The sequence below is a fragment of the Anomaloglossus baeobatrachus genome, chromosome 2 (genome assembly GCF_048569485.1).
Source record: "Anomaloglossus baeobatrachus isolate aAnoBae1 chromosome 2, aAnoBae1.hap1, whole genome shotgun sequence".
Classification (NCBI taxonomy): Eukaryota; Metazoa; Chordata; class Amphibia; order Anura; family Aromobatidae; genus Anomaloglossus; species Anomaloglossus baeobatrachus.
This window is the reverse complement of record NC_134354.1, coordinates 644,096,990-644,113,578: the sequence shown is the minus strand read 5'-3', so window position 1 is coordinate 644,113,578 and position 16,589 is coordinate 644,096,990. Positions and strand designations below refer to the sequence as shown.

General features: G+C 50.6%; 1 protein-coding gene across 3 annotated transcripts in view; it reads right to left on the bottom strand.

Annotated features, from left to right (window-relative positions):
* Positions 1-16,589, bottom strand: part of KCNH3 (potassium voltage-gated channel subfamily H member 3) — a 166,178-nt gene that overhangs the window by 83,623 nt on the left and 65,966 nt on the right. The window contains exons 4-6 of one of the 3 annotated variants that reach the window (XM_075336943.1): positions 13,387-13,521; positions 12,484-12,617; positions 1,004-1,253 (exon numbers count right to left, since the gene is read on the bottom strand). In XM_075336943.1, coding sequence (XP_075193058.1) covers positions 1,004-1,253; positions 12,484-12,617; positions 13,387-13,521 — 519 coding nt within the window. Of the gene's footprint in view, positions 1-1,003; positions 1,254-12,483; positions 12,631-13,386; positions 13,522-16,589 lie in introns of all 3 variants that reach the window. The other 2 variants (XM_075336944.1, XM_075336945.1) reach the window with 2 other exon arrangements.

Genomic DNA, 16,589 nt, shown 5'->3' with positions numbered 1-16,589 from the left:
GTGTATGTGTGTGTGCGTGTGTGGCATAATAGGGGACAAGTAGGGGACCGGAATGAGGATATTACTACAACTACAAGGGACAATATAGGCACATTACTACAGGGCACAAGGTTGGTCACATTATTACAGGGCACAAGGATGGGCACATTACTGCAGGGGACAATATGTGCACATTACTACAGGGAACAAGGATGGGCACATTACTACAGGGCACAAGGTTGGTCACATTATTACAGGGCACAAGGATGGGCACATTACTACAGGGGACAATATGTGCACATTACTGCAGGGAACAAGGATGGGCACATTACTACAGGGCACAAGGTTGGTCACATTATTACAGGGCACAAGGATGGGCACATTACTACAGGGGACAATATGTGCAGATTACTACAGGGCACAAGGATGGGCACATTACATTTTATTGGTATCTATTTTTTTTTTTAAATTTACCAGGAGCTGCTGCATTTCTCACACTAGGCTTATAATCGAGTCAATAAGTGTTCCCAATTTTTTGTGGTAAAATTAGGGGCTTCAGCTCATACTTGGGTCGGCTTATACTCGAGTGTATATGGTATATCATGTGGAATACTATACATTCTGTAATTAGACAGAACTCCTTTCCAGCCTCAGTCCAGGAGGCTCCTTCTCTGGAAATATTTCTTTAGAGAGACTGTAGGAATCATTACGAATTGACTTTAACTGCATTTCCATGTTATGTACTGTGCTTTCATTTCTAATGAGGGAAGTTGCTATAGAAATATTGTATTGCACTTAATACATGTTTTATCATCATTATTTAGTCTTGGGCAGTGACTAGTAATCATAGCGAACTGGGTCATGCTCCAACCCACAAGTGGCCACACTTATGACCTGACAGTCGGCAAATATCAAACTACCATTATGGCAGAGTGACATGGCAATCTACTGTCACAAAGGTGAAAGCCACTGTTTGGTCTAAGACGTAAAATTCTTTTCAAAACATTTTTTGTATCATACTTACCTAGAATGAACAGGATTTCCACTGCAAGATCCCATGCACTTGGTGGACTTCTTGGACTTTTAGTACCTTCCTCTTTTCCAGTGTTGAAGCAGAAACTGTATGGTACAGTCACAGCCACATAGAGGGTGGCAAGAAGGATTAAACAGTCCCAGCAGGCTTTGAATGGACCATAGTGTAATAGTATAAAAGGAGATTTACGAACAGAGACAACTTTATATTCTGGAACCCGAGGCTTCTCACCAAAAACACCCTGAGATGAGATGAAGTAAAGAAGATTACTTGATGACAATTGTAGTTATTATAATAATAATAATAATAATAATATTTCATTTATATAGCGCTATTGATTGCACAGCGCTTTACATACATTGGACACACTGTCCCCATTGGGGCTCACAATCTAAATTCCCTATCTGTATGGGTTTTTTTTTAAACTATATATTGGCTAAATCTTAACTATATATTGGCTAAATCTGCTTAGAGCTTCAAAGGGGTTGTCCACAACTAGGACAACCATTACAGATTCCACATGATTACCCCAGGTATAATAAAAAAGCCTGTACTCACCTCCCATACCTGCGTCGTTCCAGCGGTGCCGGGGCTTGCAATCCTGGGGCTCAAGTGGGGTTGTGACGTCTTTCGAGCCCCGCGTATAATGACCGTCTCCCTGCCTTTGGACCAAATGAGTTAATTAACAGGAAGTAAAAGTTGTGGCTGTGCTCACTTCCTGTTGATTGCTTGTTTGGTCCAAAGATGGGGAGACAGAGCTGATTGGACATGGGGATGGCATGATGTCATAACATCATGTGAGCCCTAGTGTGACGCCCTGGGGAAGCCAGGGGTCACAGGTCATAACACCACCACACCCTACACCTCAGTTAGGAACACCAAGGCTAACCTAAAATCCTTGTTGCCTTCCTCCAGGGGCTGATGTCCACACCAGGGGGTGGGCCAGGTGGTTGGCTCCGCCCACCGAGGAGTTCACAGCCCTGGAGGCGGGAACACCAGGCAGATCAGTTTTAGGGAGTGAAGTAGGAGGAAGTGGTAGAGGAGCTTGAGAGAAGAGTTAAAGTGGAAGACTAAGTGAGAGTAGTGACAGAAAAAGGAACAGTTAAGCAAGCCTGAAGTTGGTCCGGGTGTGTGCCCCGGACTGAGACAGCAAGGTCAGCAGACGGCGGTGACTGTCTGCAGGGGAAACTGCTTGAAGGTTGCTGGAAGGCCCGCGGACGGGTGGTGGCCCGGCGGTACCGGAGCGGTATACGAAGAGCAGTCAGCACCATTGGCAGGGGCCTTTCGGATCCCGGCAAGGCTAGGAGTCGCCGTGAATTTGCCAAATCCGCTAGTGAAGGGGACCTCTGGGTCTCCCAACAACCAAGTCCCGATTGAAGGCAACAGTCCAACCGTTGGAGAGAGACACCGCCACCGCCAGGGCACCAGTTTCTCAGGGCCAGCGTCTGCGGGCAAAGTAGGGCTCCTCCGGCCCATAACTAAGCCGGGGAGCGGGTTACCGGGGAACCCATCGCAACCATCATCATCTTAGGTGCAGGAAAAGGGACCGTCACCGTCAACTACTGGGGAAAAGCAAGTGCAGCTGTCCGTGGGAACCGTCTTTCCAGCCGTGTGTTTTACCGAGAACTGTGTCATCGTCTCAGGCTGAGTGAGTACCACAGTGCCGCAAGGCACAGCGCTGCCCCCGCGTCCCTGCACCCCACCAAGCCCTGCATCACGCACCTCATCACTGGGCCCCGGGACAACAACTCCCTACCCACGGAGGGGAGAACCAACAACTTTACTGCTCCCTGTCATCAGTCCCTGGGATCCCCATACAGAGCAGCGGTGGTGTCCACATAATCACCACAACCGTGGGTGGCGTCACGGACAATAAACTATCCCAAATCCCAATCCCCTTTCACTCACGGGCGAGGAGCGCCGCTCGAGTCCCCGGGATCCGGCCCATCGCTCGAGCCACCGAGCAGCAGCAGCAGGCCGCAGCCGGACCCGAGCAGTGGGAGAGCGCGGCGTCCCCTCCTCCGCCCGCGACACTAGCATTGCAGGTATTGCTGAAACAGCGCTGGTACAGGAGGGGAATATAGGCTTTTTAATTTTCCCTGGAGGAAACATGTGGAATAAGAAGGGGTTGTCCTAGTAGTGGACAACCCCTTTAAGAGTGTGGCTACAGGCTGTGGCTAAAACTCGGCCTATCTGTGGTATGTCAATGGCTGCTTAATTTTATTTCACAAATGGCCCGGTGCAGGAGGATTGGTTTTGGCGATGTGGTCAGCTACAGCATTTGACTGCACCCTTAAAAAAGGAAGCTATTATCAGAAAATGACCTATAGTTTACATCAGGTTTTTGTGTTAAATGTATTTTTAACATTTTTTTGCCAATGGTTTTTTTCATATCACAATCTTTATTAAAAAAAACAAAAACAACAAAACAAAAAAACAAAACAAACAAAAATAGAAATCTTGCCATTTTTAAAATGACCACTGGGGATTTTTACGACTCATACTTCTTGTTATCGCCACGCTCAATATTATCAGAGGCAGGACTCCAATGACACCGCTATACAGTAAACAGCTGTTAGCATGGGATTCACCAGATCCACACAATAGGCCATGTCACAGCTGACCATGACAGCCCTCCTCCACTTGTCTCAATGACCTTTGCACATGCTCATTAGACAGGTAGGGTCGGGGTCTGACCATTGCAGTTATGCACATGTGTTGTTTCCTGAAACAAAATGAAAATAAAATATAAAAAAAATCCCCATTTGCTAGTATGAAAATTGAAGGATTTCTATGGTTTTATTTTTAACCCTTTCACCCCTATTTCGGTTTTTGTTTTTTTCCCCCTCCCTTTCTTCCCAGAGTCATAACTTTTTTATTTTTCTGTCCACATAGACATCTGTGAGGTTGTTTTTTGTGGGACGCGTTGTACTTTTAAATTACATCATTCATTTTACCACATAGTGCACTGGAAAACGGAGAAAAAAAATTCCAAATGGGAGAGACTGGGAAAAAAAAAAACAATTTTGACATGGATTTTTGGGAATTGTTTTTACAGTGTACATTTTGTAGTAAAAATGACCGTGAAATAGGATTCTTCTCATCAGTACTATTGCGGTTATACCAAACTTTTCCAGTTGTTTTATTATTTTCGTGGTGAAAAAAAATAAGAAGTTTGCAAAAAAGAATTTGAGTTGTTGTGTCACCTTTTTCCAAGACTCAAAACTTTTTCATTTTTCAGTCGATGGAGCTGTGTGATGGCTTATTTTTTGGCAAGTGAGACATTATTGTCAATACCATGTTGGCATAGATATGATACTTTTATCTCTTGTTACAGCATTTTTTCTGGTATTGCAGCAAACAAAAAAACATAATTTTGGTGTTCTTGAATTTTTTTTGTTTACAGTGTTATTTTTATATTTATTGATCGGACTTTGAATGGTGTTACGTCCGGGTTGTGGAAACACTGGACCGTACACCGGATTCCCCTGGTGAGGCAGCCAGGCCGGTCACCCCGCCAGAGGGCCTTGATGCAAGGCAGCCGAAGCACTACTGGTAGCAAGACAGTCCGTATGAGAGCTGGAAAGTTGATGTCCCTGGGAACACAGAGTCCTAGACGGTAGTCCGGGTGACGAGGCTCAGGGAACGAGGCCGGGTTGTAGGGTCAGGCAGAATCCAGAACCAGCTGAGCGAGAGGACAGGTCACCAAACGGAGCCAGGGACCGGAGACTGGCTGAGCTGAAGAGGTGGTGGAACATCAGCCAAAGTCACCGTCAGGAATACTGGAACGGACGTGGTCAGGACCGGCTGGCGTGGCAGGACAGGCTCTGCGAGACAGACAGGGTTAATACTGGGCAAAGCAATACCTGGGACCTGAACTCCTAGCTTACTAAACATGTAGAACAGGCCCCGCCCACCAGGAAAGAGAATCCTAATATACCCTGGACTTGTCTATGCAATATCCTGTTTCTAGGTGCTGGCCCTTTAAGAGAGGGTCAATGACCGCGCGCGCGCCCTAATGCGCATGCGCGAGGCTCGTGTGCCAGAAGCCAGTACAGGAAGCGGTGCAGAAGAAGCAGCAGTGCCCGGCTGTGTGTCCTGCGTCGCAGAGGAGCGCCGTGAGCGGGGAGCAGGACACATGGGGGGTGCAGGCAAGGGAGAGGAAGCCGGGACCGGAGTGGTGAGCAGGGGACGCCGTCGGGAACCGGAGAGCAGGGCACGGGAACCGGGGAGCGGACCACGGGGACCGGAGAGCGGGGCACGGGAACCGGGGAGCGGGCCACGGGGACCGGGGAGCGGGGCACGGGAACCGGGAAGCTTGACAGTACCCCCTCCCCCATGCCCCCCTTCCCGCAATCGGGACAGGAAGGCACGTATCAGAGGAGTGCCAACATTCTCCCGGGGCTCCCAGGACCTATCCTCGGGGCCATAAACCGTCCAGTCCACCAGAAAGTATTGCCAACCTCGCACAGTCTTCATGGCCACGATTTCATCGATAGATGATCGATAGATAGATGTCATCGTCAGCGATGGGAGGAGGAGCAGGACTGGCACCAGCGGAGAAGGGACCAAGGACAACAGGTTTGAGCAAGGAGACATGGAAGGAGTTGGGTATCCGCATCGTAGCCGGGAGCCGCAGCTTGTAGGAGACTGCATTGATCTTGCTGATGACTTTAAATGGCCCGATGTAACGAGGACCCAACTTGTATGATGGTAGCTTCAATTGGACATATTTGGAGGCAAGCCAGACCAGATCACCTGGAGAGAAACACGGGGGATCCAGGCGCCTCTTGTCCGCATGTCTCTTCATCCGCAAGGAAGCACGCTCTAGGGAAGTCTTGACAGAGTTCCATATAGCTGAGAAGTCCCGGACTAGAGCATCTGCAGCAGGGACATCTGAAGCCGAGGATACTGGTAACGGGACGGAAGGCTGAAGTCCGTAAACGACATGGAAGGGAGAGCTGGAGGTGGACTCGCTGATGTGCTGGTTATGGGAGAATTCAGGCCAAGGAAGGAGCGTGGACCAATCGTCGTGATGGATGTTGACGTAGTGGCGCAGGAAGGAGGTCAGGATCTGATTGACTCGTTCCACTTGGCCATTCGACTGAGGGTGGTAGGCCGAAGAAAAGTCCAGGGATACTCCCAGATGTTTGCAGAGGGCCCTCCAGGAGCGCGAGGTAAACTGAGTTCCTCTGTCGGACACAATGTGTGCAGGAAAGCCATGTAATCGGAATATGTGTTGTATGAAGGAGTCAGCGAGCTCCTGGGCAGAGGGCAGCCCGCCCATGGGAACGAAGTGAGCCATCTTTGAGAAACGGTCCACCACAACCCATATGACCGTGTGTCCGGAGGACAAGGGTAAGTCCGTAATAAAGTCCATTGCAATGTGTTGCCACGGAACGGAGGGAATGGGCAGAGGCAGAAGACGCCCATATGGCAGGTGCTTGGGCGCCTTGTTCCGGGCACAGGATGGGCAGGCTGAGACGAAGGTTGCGACGTCTTTACGGAGGGACGGCCACCAATAGTGATGGACGATCGTACTCCAAGTCTTCTTCTGACCAGCATGGCCGGCGATTTTTGAGGCATGACCCCAGTGTAGGACTCTTTGTTTGTCAGTATCTGAGACATAGGTCTTCCCAGGGGGTATCTGAGCCAGAGTGACAGGGGCCACCTGAATAACTTTACTGGGGCTGATGATGGGCTGGAACGTCTCCTCCTCCTGCTCCACGGGCATGAAGGACCTAGACAAGGCGTCTGCCCGCACGTTCTTATCCGCGGGCCGAAAATGGAGTTGGAAATCAAACCGAGCAAAAAACAAGGACCAGCGGGCTTGTCGCGGGTTCAGTCTTTGGGCTGACCGTAGGTACTCCAGGTTCTTGTGGTCCGTGTAGATGATCACGGGGTATACTGCTCCCTCCAGGAGGTAGCGCCATTCCTCCAAGGCCAGCTTGATGGCCAGTAGCTCTCGATCACCGATGGTGTAGTTGCGTTCGGGTGCCGAGAAGCTCTTGGAGAAGAATCCGCAAGTGACCATCCTCCCGGTGGAGGATTTCTGCATTAGCACTGCCCCGGCCCCTGAGGAGGAGGCATCCACCTCCAAGGTGAACTGTCAGTTCAATTCAGGGCAATGGAGAACCGGGGAAGAGGCAAACGCCTGTTTCAAAGAGCAGAACGCGGCATCGGCCGCAGGTGGCCAGTCCTTAGGATTAGCTCCCTTCTTGGTCAAGGCAGAGAGGGGCGCAGTCAGGGCAGAGAAGTGCGGGATGAATTGACGATAATAGTTAGCAAAGCCGAGGAAGCGTTGGATGGCCTTCAGTCCGGAAGGAGGAGGCCAGTTGAGGATGGAAGACACTTTCTCTGGGTCCATCTGCAGGCCAGTGTCAGAGATTACATAACCCAGGAAGGGAAGAGACGACTTTTCAAAGACGCACTTCTCGTACTTGGCGTACAGACGGTTTTCTCTAAGCCTTTGGAGTACTAGCTGCACGTTCTCTCTGTGGGTCTGTAGGTCCGGAGAGAAGACCAGGATGTCGGCCAGATACACCACGACACAGACATAGAGGAGGTCTCTGAACACGTCGTTCACCAGTTCTTGGAAGACTGCCGGAGCATTACACAGACCAAAGGGCATTACACAATACTCGTAGTGCCCATCCCGAGTGTTGAATGCGGTCTTCCATTCGTCTCCAGAGCGAATGCGAACCAGGTTATAGGCACCACGGAGATTCAACTTGGTGAATACACGAGCTCCTCAGAGCCGATCGAATAGTTCGGGGATGAGCGGCAGAGGGTATTTATTTTTCACGGTGATCTGGTTTATCCCCGGTAGTCAATGCAGGGGCGCAGATCACCTTCCTTCTTCTTGACGAAGAAAAAACCTGCTCCGGCAGGGGACGAAGATCTCCGAATGAACCCCTTTGCCAGGGTCTCGGTGATATAGGCAGACATGGCCCGTGTTTCAGCAGGGGACAAGGGGTATATCCTTCCTCTAGGAGGTGTAGTTCCCGGCAGTAAGTCGATGGCACAGTCGTAGGGACGATGAGGCGGCAGTACCTCTGACTCCTTTTTATCAAAAACGTCCGTGAAGGACCAGTAGGCAGAAGGCAGTCCTGGTAGAGACTCTGGAACCGGAGGTCGTCGGATAGGCTGTATGGATTTCAGGCATCTCTCGTGACACGAGGAACCCCATCGGGTAATTTCACCTGTACTCCAGCTGACCGACGGTTCGTGTGCCCGTAACCATGGGAGTCCCAGCAGGATCTGATGAGACATGCGCGGGAGGACGTAGAAGGTGATTTTCTCGGTGTGCAGGGCACCGATCCGTAATTCCACAGGCTTGGTGATCAACGAGACGGTGTCAGAGAGGGGTCTCCCTTCTACAGAGGCGATCACCAGCGATTTTTCTAGTGGTAGAACAGGCTACTGGTACTTATCCACCGTAGCCTGCTGGATGAAGTTGCCTGCTGCTCCGGAATCGAGATACGCCTCTGCCGTGAACCGGGTCTCTTCTGTAGACACTTGAACAGTCCATGTAACGGAGTCTGAGAGAGTCCCAGCACCTAGGGTGGCCTCTCCTACCAAGCCTAGGCTTTGGAGTTTCCCGGCTTCTCGGGACAGGAGCGTAGCAGGTGTGTGCCATCTCCGCAGTAGAAGCAGAGACCCTTTGCTAGTCGTTCTGCTCGGCGTTGCTCAGACTGCCTCAGGCGGTCGATCTGCATGGGCTCGTGGGCAGAAGCGCCAGATGACGCCGACTGGGGAGTGGTGGACTTCAGTGGTGGGGAGGAGTGCCGTATCGGACGCCTCTCGCGGGACACCTCTTTGGAGCGTTCCTGAAAGCGAAGATCCACTCGGGTCGCTAGGGCGATCAGGGCATCCAGGGTGGAAGGCACGTCACGACCAGCCAGCTCATCCTTAATACGGCCCGAGAGTCCCTCCCAGAAGGCGGCGGTTAGGGCCTCATTGTTCCACCCTAATTCTGAGGCCAAGGTGCGGAAGCGGATGGCATACTGGCCCACCGTCAAAGCGTCAAAGTCCCCTGACGTAGCCTGAGGAGCGATGAGGCAGACGCGGAGGCGCGTCCGGGCTCGTCAAAGGTAATACGAAAAGCCTGCAGGAATTCCTGGATGTTGGTGGTTACCGGATCCTCCTTCTCCCACAAGGGGTTCATCCAGGCCAGTGCCTCTCCCTCTAGATGGAACATCACGAACGCGACCTTGGCTTGGTCAGAGGCAAAAAGGTGCGGCAGCAGCTTGAAATGGAGGGAGCACTGATTTATGAATCCCCTGCAGGTCTTGGGATCTCCGGCGTACCGGGGTGGTGAGGCCAAACGGAGTTTGGAAGTATCCGAGGAGGCTGTCACAGGAGCTGCGGACGTGGATTGAGTCGCCAGAGACGTGGCAGTCGCTTGCAGCGTATTCAGGCGGGTGTCCACGGATGTCATGAAGGCCAACATACGGGATTGGGTCTCACGTTGTCGTCCGAGTTCCTGCTGCAATCCAGCCAGCTGGGTTGCTAGTGCTTCGGCGGGATCCAAGGCCTGTTCTAGCTGTTACATCCGGGTGGTGGAAACATTGTACCGTACACCGGATTCCCCTGGTGAGGCAGCCAGGCCGGTCACCCCGCCAGAGGGCCTTGATGCACGGCAGCCGAAGCACTACTGGTAGCAAGACAGTCCGTATGAGAGCTGGAAAGTAGATGTCCCTGGGAACACAGAGTCCTAGACGGTAGTCCGGGTGACGAGGCTCAGGGTCCGAGGCCGGGTTGTAGGGTCAGGCGGAATCCGGAACCAGCTGAGTGAGAAGACAAGTCACCAAACGGAGCCAGGGACCAGAGACTGGCTGAGCTGAAGAGGTGGTGGAACATCAGCCAAAGTCACCGTCAGGAGTACTGGAACGGACGTGGTCAGGACCGGCTGGCGTGGCAGGACAGGCTCTGCGAGACAGACAGGGTTAATACTGGGCAAAGCAATACGGGGACCTGAACTCCTAGCTTACTAAACACGTAGAACAGGCCCCACCCACCAGGAAAGAGAATCCTAATATACCCTGTACCTGTCTATGCAATATCCTGTTTCTAGGTGCTGGCCCTTTAAGAGAGGGTCAATGACCGCGCGCGCGCCCTAATGCGCATGCGCGAGGCCCGTGTGCCAGAAGCCAGTACAGGAAGCGGTACAGAAGAAGCAGGAGTTCCCGGCTGTGTGTCCTGCGTCGCAGAGGAGCGCCGGGAGCGGGGAGCAGGACACATGGGGGGTGCAGGCGAGGAAGAGGAAGCCGGGACCGGAGTGGTGAGCAGGGGACGCCGTCGGGAACCGGAGAGCGGGGCACGGGAACCGGGGACCGGAGAGCGGGGCACGGGAACCGGGGAGCGGGCCACGGGGACCGGAGAGCGGGGCACGGGGACCGGGAAGCGTGACAAATGGCAATACCAATACCAGCAGAATCCGGAGGGCAGAAGATTGCAAGTCTCCTGGCCCACAGAGTGCCCAGGGCACAGCAGCATAATAGAGCCAGGAACCGTGTCAAAAAAGCGGCACAAGTAAAGGACTCGCGCTGCCTGCCATACGGGTGAAAAAGAGAACCTACACAAGGATAGGGTCTCAGCGTAGCTTCAAGCCGCAGGGACTCACACATCACAGCGCAAGCAGGAAGTCTTCTGAACCCACTTGGCTAGGTGGATCCCCTCAATTGCTTCCAGACTGACCGGACCTCCGTTACATACTGGACCAGTCTCCTGGGTCTGTACCATCAACTACCAAGTAAAAGGTAAAGAAAACCACGGCCCTTGTGTTGTCCAGTTATTACCGGCGTCCTCAGTCCTGCACCCCATATTTAAGTCCCTCCATCAATTACAAATGACGCGCCCACGGGGTTGGGGGTTTACTCGTCGCCGGGCCGCAGTGCTTCTCCTGGGACGCCGCGGTAGCCTTGCCCAGTTCCATGAACCCGGGTGTCAATAAAATGGCTGGGGATGGGGGTAGTGGTTGTTCATGATGCCACCTGTGGTGTGAGGCCAGTATTAGCCACCGCTGCGGGACTTCTCTGCTAGGGCGAATGACTACACAGCTTGGATGGTTCAGCTCTCCACAGGCAGAGCTGCGCCCCAGGGAGGATGGTGGTGGTGATAGTCTCTCAGACGCTAATAGCGCTGGGAGCCATGGGCGCCGGCAATAACGGGTTGACACAAGCGGTGCAGTCAAAGTCTCTTTACTCACTGTTTACACCTGCAGCTATGGGAAAGTGCCGATCCCCGCTGTCATGGGCTCCAGCCGATCCCGGATACTTCGGAGGTCGCGACTGGCGGTCCCTTCGGTTAGTCTCCTTTCTGTGGTCTCCCCCCACCCCAGCTTCTGAGCCATGGACCAGGTCACGGGTGCCTTCTGTACTTCCCGCGAACCCTGGGATTTCCCTTCTTTTCCTATGAACCCGGGTCGAGCCTCCAGCTCCAGACTACGTGCCCCGAACTGTATGTTGTCTGCTGTTATTTCCAAGTCCGACCACACATGGACGCTGTCCGGCGCTGACTGCCTATTGTGTGTTGGACGGCTTCCAACTTCCCCTTGTGGAAGCCCTGCCTCCCCGGTTACTGACTATGGGCATGAGGTCCCATACCTCATGATGGCAAAACCAGCTCCTACCCTAGCCCGGTCCCAGTGACAGAACCCCCGTGTTATGTGTTGGTTGTGGTTGTTGTTACCAGGGATGACCTCCTCCGCATCCAAGATGAATACTGCACCTTAAGGGAGGTGTAGTACCCTGTGACAACTGAAGCCTCAGGGGCGCCACACAAAGACTACTACTCCCAACAGCCCTGGGGCTCAGCTCTACCTGTGGAGAGCTATACCAACCAAGCTGCATCACCATCTGCCCCAGTGGTCCCCATCTTGCAGCGTCGGCTATCTCTGCCCGAGTACCACAGGTGGCATCACAAACTATTATCCCCACTACTATTGCTTTTAAATGACCTCGCCGGGGTCACGAAACCGGGCCTTGCCGTCGCGACATCCTTCCAGACAAGGACCGGCCCGGTAATGAGTGCCTCACGGCCCCAGTGCGAGCGTGTCAAATACATATTGTAATATGGAAAAAACCCCTCAGAACAGAAACATTAACATAAAAAAAATTAAGACAAAGACCTGATTTATTCATTTTCTGAATATATCTTCCCTTAAAGGAGCTGTAAGACAGTGGTCCATGTATTTTCCAGAACACTACTGCCTACACGCATGTGTCTGATTACAGCTATGACACAAAGGAAGACTTTTGTGTTATTGTTCTACCCATTTAACTTGTGCTTTAAATGTCTTTTTTGTTTTGGTTTCATCTATTTCTATATGTATATGTTCATTCATTAATTAATTTAAATAATTTGTGGTTTCCACTACATAAAACAGGCACATAATGAACTGTGTCTGTTTATTTCTGTTCTTCTCACTTATCTAAACATACACGCACATAACTGACCAGGGTCCATACCTTTCCAATTTTTGCTTTAGTTTTATTTTGTTTTTGCAGATGCCCTGAAAGGTGGTAAAGAACAGCTCGGCTTCGTCTACGATTGGTATTGAAGCCTTTTCTGGTGGCACGAGAAGGCTGCTCGCCCCTTCCTGCTGAGAGAGGATGCTGCAATTAAACATTACTTTTAGTCACTTTTGTCATGTTAACGCCGGTCCTATCCAGCTCCGCCCAGGATAGGTCATGGCTAAGCACACCCAAACAATTCATCATTTTTTACGCCACAACATTGGAGTGTATTGTGATCGAAATGTACACAAGACCCTGACTGCCTTCATTTCTCTTTTTGGCGCATAGCAGCTGAACAATGCACCAATTTCATTATAGGACACATGCTTATTAAAGGGAATCTGTCAGCAGCGGTTTTTTTATGTAATCGGACAGCATGATATAGGGGCTGATACCCTGATTCCAGCAATGTGTTACTTAATAGACTGGTTGTTGCTGTTTCAGTAAAAAACTTTCATCAGCAGGAAATTATCATTGCAGGACTAGGTGTCTCATGCCTCCTAGTCTAACCTTGCCCTAGCACTGATTAACAGCTTTTTATCAATGTATAGTCTACACAGAAAGCTGCCAATCAGTGGTGTGGGCAGCATTATACAGGGTTCAGCGTTCTCAGCTTTGCTAGATCTGCAGCTTATAAAACTGTGATTGCATCTAAATAACAGCATGCACATAAGCAACTGACATATCTCTGGAGTCTGAGCATCTACATCATGCGGCTTTCAGATTACATAGCAAAAACCTGCTGACAGATTTAATTTAATGACTTTGTCTCAGGCCATTCCAGCGTACATACAAAATGTCAGCCTTGATGAACAAGGGCCATATAGCGCAGGTTACAGAAGAACTTTTGTGCACCTGTCTCTTTCCAGCTTGGGGTTCCTGCACGATTCTTGGCATCTGAAATATCTTTATATGAAACAAGAAAGAGAACCACCTCTCCTTTTTCATTCTTGATTGGTACAACATCCAGCAAACACCAAAATTGTGATCCTGTAAGAAAAAAAAAATCAGATGAAAGAAAAATATCTTTCTTTTTGAAAAAATATATTAAATACATACAAGCTATATTGCAAGAAAACTCTAAGTACTAAAGACCTACATACACATTAGACTAACGTCGGCCGTATCCACCGATATTAATCGGAACTCTAATGTGTATAGGGCCTCCTGATTCTTCCCTGGACATATGATGTTGGGAAAGATAAGGATTCAGCATGTCTGATATTGGACTGCCGGTCCTTTTGTTCTCGGTGAGATACACAGAGGAGTCTGGCGGTGCCTCTCATAGGACCGAGCACTTGGCAGAGTGAGCGTTCCTGGGTATGGAGTCGTCATGAAAGATAGCTGTCACTGAGCGCCAAGCCATTATCCGACTGACATATCTACTGTGTATATGTTGGGCTTTAGGAACAAAGTACAATGCTGTAAATGTTTAGCCCAAGGGAATCTATCACCAGGTTTTGCTACCCCATCTGAGAGCAGCATGATGTAGGGGAAGATACCCTCATTTCAGTCATGTGTCACTTACTGAGCTGCTTGCTGGCATTAAGATAAATTCATGGTTTTCTCTGCTGTAGATCTAGGAGCTCTGTATAACCCCACCCACACCATTGATTGACAGCTCATGTACAGTTTACACAGAAAGCTGCCAATCAATGGTAGGGGAAGAGTTATACAGAGTGCATGAATATGCTTGACTACCTGGCAGCAGGTTTACTAGTCCTCGGAGGATAATCTACTGCTGATTAAACTGTAATTTATCAAAACTACATCAAGCAGCCAAGTGATACATCGCTAGAATCAGGATCTCTGCCCCTATGTTATGCTGCTCTCAGATTAGGTGACAAAAACCTGGTGACAGATTCCCTTTAATGAGTACCTGCATCAGGATTTTATACCTGAAACTAATGACATGTATATAAACACGCCTTAATGCTGATTAAATACCTATCTTGTAGAAATCAGTTTTGCGGTCTCCATAGTTGGAATTGAATGCTAATGAGTTTCACAAGCAGTGTGCACAGCACTTCCAGCTCTCCTGCCTCTGCCTCTGCCTCTGTCTTTTGTCTGCCCGCTGCCTACCTCCTGTATGTGACAGACAGGTCATCTATTCCTGCTGGTAATGCATTTATAGCAGTATATTTCTTTCTGCATGTGTTAGAATCTTTTTAATCTATCATAAGTTTCAGGTTTGCAAGCCTGCTGTCCAGATATAAGAAAAGTGTTATTAAAGAGGAGTTTTAGCAGTTTTTCATCTTGAACTGGACTGAATTTAATAGAGCCTGCGGAGCGGAATTAAATGTTTTATTTTTTTTTTTTTTAATTTTACCTCTCCATTGTGAAGATATTATCTATCAAAGTATTTGTCACCTATTGAGTTAACCTTTGCTATAGCCAAGTAGGTGTTATCAGACAGTTTTTACTGGGGGTGTGTGTGACTCGCCCACCCCAGGGCTATGGGACACCCGGTGCCGGGCCGGACTAGTCCGTTGGTAGTCAGTGGTGGCTGGGCCCGGCTCCGTGGCCCTGGTGGGTGTCAGTAGACTATGTGGCTGATGACTTTAAGTTTGTGTTCGTGACGCCACCTGTGGTATGCGGCTATTAAGCCGCCGCTGCTGTGTAAGGCCTCCGGGGTGATGATGTTATGGCAGCAATGGTGGTACTGCTCCCCACAGGTGGAGCAATGCCCGGGGCACAGTTGGTGCTTGTGAATGTCTATGCAGCTGAAATAACAGAGACCACTTCAAGGGTGCAGTTCAAGTTCTTTACTCACAGTTCTGCAGGGACCCTCGGGCTGCTGGGACCACTGTCAGGGACCTCCGCCGTTTCTGGGTGACTCTGAGAGTGAATGCCGGTGCCCTTCTCTTAGTGTCTCTTTCTTCTGCTGTCTCCCTTAGCCTTGCCTTTGTTAGGGTGGACCTGGCTCGGCCTCCACTACAGCCTCCAGGCTGGGGGGTCACCTGTCGGCTGATTACCCCTTTTCTGAAGGTCTGCTATGGGTTCTGGCCCTGGGAGTCTACAACCTTCCCTGGGCCTCGGTTTTTACTGTTTGGAGATTGTCTTTGCACTCCTCCAGTCTCTAGGGACCGTCCCCTGTCGCAGCTTAATCACTCCACCGATGTTAATGTGGAACAGGCCACCGCAGCCTGCAACTACCCGTGGCGCCTCTAGGCCCTCTCTTCGGTACCTAACAAGGACTGCTCGTGGTACCTCCAGGACTACCCGTGGCCCTGCGACTCCTTCTGTCTCTGCGTGGTGTCACCTGGACCTCTGGGTCCCAGGATCTTCACCAGGAAGCGTCTCCTTCTGTTTCTCTGCTCCTGCTTGACTTGGAGCTTTCTTTCCTTCCTTTCTTTCTTTTCTCCTCCTTGCCTGCCTCCAGCAAGCCTCCTCCTCCCTCCTTTCTCTCGTTCTTCTTCTCCAACTACATGCTGGCTCCTCACTCTCTCACTCCCTGAGGTAAACTGAAACTAACTTGACCTTCCTTTCTCTATCTGCTCTCTGGTGGCTCCTCCCACCTCCCCAGTTGCTAAGCTACCACCCTATGGGAGCAGGGATGGGTCTTACAGCCCCTCTCAGCATGCAGCATGGGAGGGTTGCCTGCCACTTTCCCTGGTCCCAGTATGTACCTAACAATGGGTGTAGTGTGGATTTACCAGGGGACCGGAGTTCACTCTCTTCCTCTCCCAGAATGGGGCATCACACCGCTGATGGGGTGCAATGACCTGTGGCGACGGAAGCCTCAGGGGCGCCACACTCCCCCACAGCAAATCCCAGCACGTCCTCGGGCTGAAAAACAACAAAAACATGTGGGAGAACTGCAAAACATTTTTGGTATGCAAAACATAAAACAATAAAACATTTCTTCCCTTTATGGGAGGCATAATCACTTTAACGTTGCAAACTTCTTATAAAGAAACTATGTGTGCACTTTCAGTTCATTGCACAGTTTGGGCACTTCCCCCATAATTCTGGTAGGGGGCACAACAGGTGCAACTATATACAGTTTCGGCTACAACAAGTCCAGTAGCCTGGCAGTTCGCTTCTTTCAATCAAAC